Source organism: Eubalaena glacialis, chromosome 1 (assembly GCF_028564815.1).
Source record: "Eubalaena glacialis isolate mEubGla1 chromosome 1, mEubGla1.1.hap2.+ XY, whole genome shotgun sequence".
In the NCBI taxonomy this organism is placed as follows: Eukaryota; Metazoa; Chordata; class Mammalia; order Artiodactyla; family Balaenidae; genus Eubalaena; species Eubalaena glacialis.
Genome location: NC_083716.1, coordinates 233,843,465 through 233,852,704, shown reverse-complemented (window position 1 = coordinate 233,852,704; position 9,240 = coordinate 233,843,465). Strand labels below are relative to the sequence as shown.

Below are 9,240 nucleotides of genomic sequence, written 5' to 3'. Positions count from 1 at the left end.
GAACACCACTGTCTCAGGCTCTGCCTGGAGTCCAGGCCTGGTACCTGTGAACAGGAGCAGAGGCCGAGTAGCCTGAGGTGGCGGGGACAGCAGCCCAGACCAAGGCAGCCTGGAAGGAGGGCCAGGCAGCACCCACACTGGCCCTCTGGGCTGGGTGCTGCTCCCTGACCCATAGCAGTGCAAGCTGCCCCTGAACGTGGGGGTCTGGAGGCCCACAAGCTGGCGATTGTTTACATGTGTTTACTGTCTCTGGAGCTCAGCAATGAACACTTACAAAAGCCAGGAGGAACTTGTGGCTGCAGGACAGCAGGCAGTGGTGGCAATGGAACGATGCTGATGGAAGTTTGGTGGCTGCAGGGTGTGCCTGGAGTCCCACGAAGATGTGTGATGTCTCCCGCTGTTCCTGGTCCACGCCCAACTTCAAACTCATTCTACGGTGTCCCCTCTGGTCAGGACAATGCTGGCCCATCTCTACCGTGAACCTCGATATTCTCCCCTCCCTGGGCTGCCACTCTGCAGCCCTGACAGCCTAGAAGCATGTCTGTGGCTGAATGTCAGGAAAAACTGCCACGCAGGTGGGAGGTGAGAAAGGCACAATTTATTGGTCACGCAGACTGACACACATGGGGATGTGGGGTGCGTACCCATCCTCCTGAACTCACACACACTTCTGGATTTGGTTTCCTACATTAATTTCATTATGTCAAAAAGCAACACAAGAACAAACATCACCAATCCATTCTCCTAGTAACCAAGGAAGCAGGGCCAAAAGCCACAGAGTTCGGAAAGAAAAGGCTGCACTGCTTTGAGAGCCGGGAACCAAGAGGCCCGCCCTCACCGGCAGCCAGGTAGGAAAGCTGGCTTTCTGCAGCAACTAACAAACAGCACAGACTCTTCTATTAGCACGATGAGATAAGGCTCGGGGTGTGGCTCATTCCATGGCCTGGCGGTGCCTGCCCACCTGCAGGAGGGCATGGGGGACCTGGCACGAGCCTGGGCATCGCCAGTCCAGGCTGAAGCCAGATCTCTTCACCGGAGAGTAGGAGCTGATATTCTTTCTTCTTCCGACTAAAGAACTAGGATGACCCAGAGACCCCTGTTCTCCACACCGGCTCTGCCGGACCCCGGCAGCTTTAGCTAAAGCAGTTTGCATCACTGAAGCTAGACAAGGCCAGGTTCACTGTACCCTAAATTAACCACTCATTCCTCAGAGTTCCCTAAAGGCCAAGCGCTGTCTCACGACAGGAGGGCACTAGCCTTAATTTTTAATGCTTTGTCCAAACCACTCAGGACATACTGTTTTGAACCGAGGGGTCTGGGAATGTGGTTTTAGTTGGCTAAAGACTCAACTCATAATGTTCATAAAGCACTTAGCACGGTACCTGGCAGGTGCTGAGTGCTCCCTACATGTAGCCATTATTATTATTAATATTATTATTATTATTATTATTTATATCTCTACCCGCAAATCAGCGCTTTAGTTCCTTTCTTCAAAATGGCAGCCGGAACAAGGCCCTTGGGTCCCAAGTATCAAGATCAAGCTGGGGGCCCAGGTGTGCGGGTTGTTTGGTGCCCATCAGGTGGGTTTTTCCTTCCAACTTCAGTGCTGGGTGTCAAGTTTCACAGCCAGTGCACCTTGCTGACCACACAGAAGCTAGACCCTCTCCTGAAAAAGACGAAGCCCTGCGTAGGAAGCTGGGTAGGAGGAGCGAACAGGGGTCCTGGGAGAGGGTCCCAGCAGCTTCATGCTGCTCCTTTGGGCTCCCATCTCGCTGGCAGCTCACCGGGGGCTTCACTGTGGGACAAAAACAGAAGACTGTCAGCTCTGCATTCTCGCCAGGCCAGATTTAACTAAAGGTCCCCATGTCCTTGCATGCCCTGGGCTAGAGCAGGCTTAGGGCTAACCTAGTGCTGAAGGGGGCCGGCACGCTGTTCTAAGTACTTACACGCATTCTAATATACGTGCATATATATTATATGCATACGGAGTAATATATAATACACATGAAATAATATGCAATGGATAATACATACCTTTTACATATAAGTTGTAACATATAGTAATGATATATAATAAAATTTAATCCTCCCTATAAACCTGTGAGGCAGGTTCCACTGATTGCCCCCTTTTTTACAGATGAGTAAACTGAGGCTCAAGGCACAGAGCCAGAAAGTGGCACAGCTGGGATTCAAACCCAAGACAGTGTGGCTCCAGAATCTGTTCTTAACCACTATTAGTTTTGCTCAAAAAGAAATCTTATTCTATAGGAAGGAAGGGGACATTGAGTCTGAAGTCCCTAAAATACTGGAAAATTTTTAAGTACTAATACTAACGATGATAACGTAATATAAATGATCTGGGCTCTTTTGTATCTATGAAGCCTTATTCCTATGGGCCTGACACAGAGGACTCAGAGTTTACCCCCAGCCCCTCCTTTAACCTTTCAATGTAGGAGCAAGGACTTTGGGGGCAGGCTGGGTTCAAATTCTGTCTCTACCTCTTTTCTCATTCTCAGTTCCCAAAACACCGTTTCTCGGAACCCACTCCTGGGCCGGGTGATTGTACCACGCACATGCGCACGCACACTCACGCACATGGATGAGAGCCCACGTGCACCCGAGCACACTCCTAGGCATGGTGGGCTGTATCACACCCGTGCACACGCATGCACTACCCGTGCGTGGGCACCTGAGCGCACTCCTGGCCACGGTGGTGGTATCACTCACAGGCACGCACACCCACGTGCACCTGTATCACACGCCCGCGCCTGCGCACCCGCTCCCCGGCGCGCTGTGCCCCGAGCGCACCTGCATGGTGGCCCGGCCGGGCGGCGGCGCGTCCTCTGGCCGCTGCTTGGCGAGGTGGGGGAGCTCGGCGTTGTCGCGGTAGTCACGGCCCCTGGAGTGCTGCAGGTGCAGGACGGCCGGGCTCTTGACCGGGAGGGGTGGCCGCTGCGCCGGGGGCTGCTGGCTGAGTTCTGACCTGGAAGGCTTGATGGGCCTCTTGGCCGGCACCGGGACCTGCGAGCCGGCAGGGGCCTTGGGCTTCCCTTGGCTTCCCTTGTCCCCACCCGGCGGGCGGCCCTCGGCGGTGGAGGACGAGCAGGTGAAAGAGCGGAGCCGGGGCGTGGGGCTGAGGAAGGGCGCGGGCGCGGGCGCAGGCTTGCCCATCCCCTTGCCGCCCTCGGCCTCCTGGGCTTTGGAGAGCAGGATGCTGGGCGACAAGATTCCCGGGTCCGGGCAGGGCGGGGGCTCCTTCCTCAGCATCTTGGGGGATTCCTGCTCCTTCCTGGGAGCCGGCTTAGGGAAAGCACTCACAGACCCGTACAGCGGGTTCTCAAACATCTCGGGCTTGGTCAGCTGCGGGTCCTCCGGAGGCAAAGGTTCCCCGGCGCTCTTCCCCACGTCGCCGGGCCTGGAGCGTGGGAAAGAGGATGCACAGGGAAGAAAGACACGTGGGGGATGACTGCTTAATGCATGTGGGGTTTCTCTGGGGGCGATAAAGAAACTGGATGGCCGTGGTGGTAGCACAGCATTGTGAGTGTACTCAATGTCACCGAGTCGTTCACTTGAAACAGGCTATGCTTAATTTTATGTTATGTGAATTCCACCGTGATTAAAAAGAAAACTTTTTTTTAAAAGGCAGGAGAAGGAACTGTTACTCCTATGTTGATGATCTCATAGGTAACCTCAGCTCTTGCCTTGGACATTTTCCACCATAGAAACTGTGCACACCAGAGCATCGGTGAGCAAGGGGGACTTCACTGAAGGGATGAGGGGGGCTTACATGGCACCCCAATCCAAAACCACCTGCTTCATCCTCATCAGAGCAGCCTGCCCTCCACAGCCAGCGCCCCCATCACTGCTGCTAACAGACCTCCCTTCCTGGCTTCCCCCAAGAATCCCGCAGCCTCTCCTCTATGTCTTCAGCAAATTCTCCTCTGACCCTCAGGGGAACAGAAGCCTTGCAGGCGACCAGGCCACCTGCAAGGCTTCTTGTGCTCATCGAGGGTCCCAGGTCAAGGAGCTCCATTTAACAGACGTATAGGAGCCCCCCAAGTGTGCGACGCTGCCCCAGGTGCAGGAGGCGGCTGTGAACCAGACGAAATCTGTGCTCAGGGGACCGACATTCCCTATTAACACAGTATTCTTTCCTCTGCATAAAGTCCTCTCCCTGGAGAGCTCCTGGTGAGTGTGGTTTCCTTCGTGTCCTCACTCAGAGGGAGAAGGAAAAAACGGACAGCATTTATGTTGAAAATCAGAAGCAACCTGGAGACATGCATCAGGAAACAAGCCAGTAGCAAGAAAATAGGCCTGTTTGACTTATGGACAGAGGAGCTCCATGCTGTCCCCAAAGTAGGTGAGAGCTTCCTTTGTCTGTTTCCTGATTTATTACTGCTCTTGCTGGAGGTGATTTCCTGCTGAGCAAATTATGAGAACCAGGAATGGGAACACATTTTACTTTCTGGCCAACGGCATAATTTCCCAGGGGGAGTGTTCTGGGTTCTGCTTTCTGCAAAATAAGGAAGCTCTTGAGAAGAAAATGTGGGTCCCTTGGAAAACGCACTGAACTGTTCAGGCCGTGATGCCTCGTACCGATGGAGCGTGTGCTGAAACACTGCTCCAAAGTTGCCAAACAGCCACGGCTAATGGGCTCTTTGGGGAGGAGGCATGGGCAGGGGACAGAGGCAAGATGTCATCCTTGCACAGGTGCCAGTGAGACAAGATGATGTGGGGTGTCGGGGAGGCTAGCCTCAGGGACATGTAGACTTGGTCTTTTGCTCATTACTCTTTGGAAAGACCTAGAAGCAGTTATATAACCAGAAATGTTGGGGCCTTGAACAAAGACTTTGGAAGTCTGCCCCTCCCCCTTGGGCCATCCTCTGCACCCCCTCTGGATCCTCAAAGACCTTTGCTATGAGTTAGCACAGGGAGGAAGGGGCAGGAGGATGAAAATGGCACTGACCAGAAGTTTCTGATGAAGAGGCAAGAAGGAGAAAAGAAAAATGCGTGGCCTGCCACCTGAAGCCCACACTCAATGAGGAGATAGGAGAGGTCTCGCCTCAGAGAATTAGGGACAGGGCCAGGAAGAGGACCCCGGGTGCAAGCATTTTGGTGATTGCAAAGCTTGCTGCCCTGGGAAAAGAGCAGGAGATGGGGCAAGGCAAGTCTTCCCTCGAGGCGGGGGCTTCTGTCACTGTCAGAGAGGGGAAGGCTTGGCGGGGGCGGGGAGGCTGGGGAAGACCACTTTTGAAAAGTCTTATTTCCCTGACCAAAGGTGAAAAGAAACCAGCTCCCATAGCAGCCACGGCTGTGGCGTGAGTGAACGCATCCCCAGGGCACAGGGTTGATTCCTGTGCCACAGTGATTTCACTCCTCAGATTCTGGAGTCGGCTGTTTTCTAAAGGAGTGAAGCGCCGAACAGGGTCTGAGAAGAGCCCTCTTTCTAACCATCTGACTTCGGTCCAGGGTGACCAGTCGTCCCAGTTTTCCCAGAATTCAGGGGTTTCCTGGGAGGAGGGATTCTTAGTGCAAAACAGGAGACAGTCTTGGGCAAACTGGGACAGCTGGTCCCTTACTTTTTTATGGGGCAGTGATAGGAGGACTGGTGATACCCCCTCTTCCACAGCCTTCTCTCAGGCCCAGTGGGGGGGTCCAGAGCAGCAAAGAGGGTGGCAGGCAGGTGTGGGAGCTGCCAGCTTCTTGCCTCTAATCATCTCCTTGCTGAGAAGTGAGCTTAGAGCCCAGCCTGGGCCCCTTGCCTACACACATGTCCCCATTCTGAAGCTGTCACCCGTGAAACCGGAGAGAACGGCTCTCCACCTTGTTCCAAGCTATAAGCTGTGTTCCAGTTAGGAGGGCACAAAGAGACATTTACTTTGGGAACTTAAAACATTTCACTTAAACAGTCCCCTTGTTCTTTGTAGTTGTTTACAGCTCTGTTTCCTGGGGTCGCCAAAGAGGTGACCTTTGCCAAAGAGGTGCCGCAGGACCCGCCATACACGGCTTTTGTCCTCATTTTTCCAGGAGAGGAAACTGAGGCTGCTTCTCCTTCCCCCAGGTTTCTTACGGAAAGACCAGGGTCCACAATGTTATCAACAAATTGTGAAAACTAGAGGTACAGAGATAGACAAGGCTGAGCTCGGGGGCAGGCCCTGTCCTGTCCCAGCCTCCTCCTTCCCTCCATCCCTTCCTCCTTCCATTTGTCCAGTTTTTTTTGTTTGTTTGTTTTTTTTAAGAGAAAAAGCTTAAGAAAGAGAATTGTAAACGGCCCTTCAATCCAGAGGAAACTCCAGCCACGCCAGGCGCGGGAGGGTTGGAAGTGGCAGGAGATGAGGGGAACAGTGCCGTTCCCTGGCTCTTAATACACGACAGAAAATGCCATGGGGAACATAGGACCTCAGAGAGGGGAAGACAGGCCCAGAGCCGCGCCCTGAAGTCATTATAAACAGTACAGGCAGCCCCCAAAGGAAGCTGATGCGAATGATATTTTGTGCATCTTCAATCATTGTTAATTAAGGTTTGCACTTTTAATTTCCATCTGTCACCCTGTGGTTACTAGAAACTTGGGGGGCTCCCGATCCTGCGTTTGCACAAGGCGCGCATGCGTGGGTTTGCTTGGTTAAGGCGGCGGCTCTGCGGGCTCCTCCCCGGCTCCGGGCTCCGGGCCTCCAGGTACGTGATGTCTGGACCAGTTCTCGGTGCAGGTCAGCTCTCTCTAACCGCTGGGTTTTTCCCGAAGTTTCATGGCCAAACCCCCTCCCTCTGCAGGCTGGCTGTTCTCCTCCCCTTCGGAATTCCTGGTCCCAGCTGCTGTTTTTTCAAATTGGCCTCAACAGGAGAGACAGGAGAGTTGCGCGTGGGAACAGGAACCCTCGTGGTTAAGAAGAGAGAGGGGAACTCGGAGCTGGGGAGGGACTCCTACGTGGAAATTCCCACCTCTGTTCTGCAGGGCCCTCCAGGGAGTGGGAGGTTGATGAAGGTTCACTACTTACAGAAACGTATTTTTCAATGAAGGTCGTTTTTACAGGAGTGTGTTTTTCTCAGGCACTATATTTAAATTTTTTAAATCCTCTTTTTAAAAAACCTTTCAGGTTTACACCAATAGGCTAAGAATCGGAGATTCTACAAGCATTTCTCGAGAGCCTACTGTGTTCTAGGCCCCGGGGTGAGTCAGTGACCAAAGTGGACGCACATCCCTGCTCTCACGCAGCTTCTATTCTAGGGCCAGCTTTCCTGGTGGTGAAAACCTAGGGAAGGGAGAGGCCTTGGTGAAGACGATGCTCACCTTGGCTCCTGCGTCCTGAGGCAGGGGCCCCGTGTTGCTGTCGATGATGAAAACTTCTTGGGTGATATGGGCGGTTGGGAGGGCGGTGTTGGAGGGCTCTCCCCCCTTCCAGGCCCCAGGGAGGAGTCCTTGAGCGGCTGGTCGTAGCTCCAGGCGGTGGGCTGCTGGTCGGGGGACAGGGTCTGCTTCATGTGCCCGAAGGCCCCCACTCCCATGTAGTTGGGGTTGATGATTTCAGTGATGCTGGAGCCACCACATGGAGGGACCCTGTGCGGGAGACACACAAAGTCACACCTCAGGGCTCCTCTAGGTCAGCACCAACCTAAGGACAGTGTCCTCTGATGCCCCCTCGGGCCTCCTCAGGCTCTCCTCAACTCCTTCACTTCTGGGGTGGTGGATACATTCATTCATTCGTTCATTCATTCATTTATTCATACAACAAAATAGTTACTGAGTGCCTGGTAACACCAGGAACAATAGGAGGAAATATGGTTGTAAATGAGACAGCCACAGTCTCTGTTCTCTTGGAACCAACGTATGATGGGGAGACAAACAAAACAAGCTCTGTGCCTGAGAGACGAGATATTTATACACTGCTCAAGTCTGACTGAGAGTAACAAAAGGGGCAGAGATAGACTAGGGTTGGGACCACCTGGGCGTAGGGTGGCCAGTGAGGGCCTCTCTGAGAAGGGAGAGAGGGGAGAAGCAGTAAGTGCAAAGGCCCTGCGGTATGAGGGGTTGACCTGTCCCAGCAACAGTCTGAAGGCCTGTGAGCAAGTGGGCAGAATAGAATGAGAGGCTGGCGTGGCTGGCAGGGCTGAGTGACTATGGGGGTTGTTGGTGGTGGTAGGGTGTTGGTGGTAAATGGAGAGTTCCATCTGGGACAGTCGGCTTGCATGTCTGTGAGGCATCAGGATGGAGACAGCCATGCGGTGTTTGGAAAGACGAGCGTGGAGGTCACAGAGGTCAAGGCTGCAGCCTCGACTGTGGGGGAGTCAGCTGACAGCTGTGGAGGGGCTGGCCAGACCTGGTGAGGTGACCCTGAGACACACACTGTGCTGCCTCTTGGTGACAGGAGTGTCGTCCTTCCTTGTAAGACGGCGGTCTCAGGAGAACTAACTAGTAAGTAGAGTTCTGCATATATAGGTTGTAACACACGCTCCCCAGCTCCCATCTGCTCAACCAGCCTGGTTCTGAGCACATCCCACTCCCATCCATCGAGCCTGCTTCAGAAGTAAGTGTTAATTCTAATGCTGGTCCAATGGAAAATACTTTGTTGACCTACACTGATCCTCATTCTGGAGTCAAGCAGACATTTGAGAGCTGCAGTGCTTTCATCGAGGGGATTGTAGTAGGCGAAAAAGATTGAAAGGGATAGTTTCATGCCTAGGGCTACCGTCAGAGGCTGGAGGGGGGTGGGAGTTGCTGTGCACGGGGTGGGGGGCTGGGGCTGAAAGGAGGAGAGGAATAAGCTGGGCCCGGCGGTGGCTTTTGGGATTTCGCTCGGCTACCTGGCACTGCTTTGCCCCCTTGGCAGGTAAGCTGGCGCGGACACCATGACAAACCTCACTGGCTTGAACTCGAGACCGTATCAGTGAGCTGTGGTGACCCTGCTATTCGGGGACTGCTGTCCCCCTCGTAATCCAGACTTTGATGTCCAGATTCTTCCCAGCCCAGTCTCTGCCAAGAGCAGCCTGCACGCACTTCCCCCCAATGCTTTTCCGCCTTAGTCACAGGGTGGGGCTTTTAGCCCTGGAGCCATGGCTGCTGATGTCCCCGGCCCTCAGGAAATACCGCAGCTGTTCCATGCGACCATCTCTGGGGCTGCTGCCTCCGGGACTGGGCGTCTTCCTAGTAGGATGTACCTTCCTAAGGCAGGGACTGCACCTAATTTGCCTTGGTTTCTGTAGAACCTGACACCTGGAAGCGCTCAGCCAGTGTTTGTTGAACTG

The 9,240-nt window shown here is 53.8% G+C and overlaps 1 protein-coding gene across 1 annotated transcript in view; it reads right to left on the bottom strand.

Moving 5' to 3' along the window:
* Positions 1–596: 596 nt before the first annotated feature.
* Positions 597–9,240, bottom strand: part of INPP5D (inositol polyphosphate-5-phosphatase D) — a 133,334-nt gene continuing 124,690 nt past the window's right edge. Inside the window, exons 26-28 of the mRNA XM_061205985.1 lie at positions 7,289–7,555; positions 2,809–3,415; positions 597–1,795 (exon numbers count right to left, since the gene is read on the bottom strand). Coding sequence (XP_061061968.1) covers positions 1,793–1,795; positions 2,809–3,415; positions 7,289–7,555 — 877 coding nt within the window. The 3' untranslated portion in view covers positions 597–1,792. The remainder of the gene's footprint in view (positions 1,796–2,808; positions 3,416–7,288; positions 7,556–9,240) is intronic.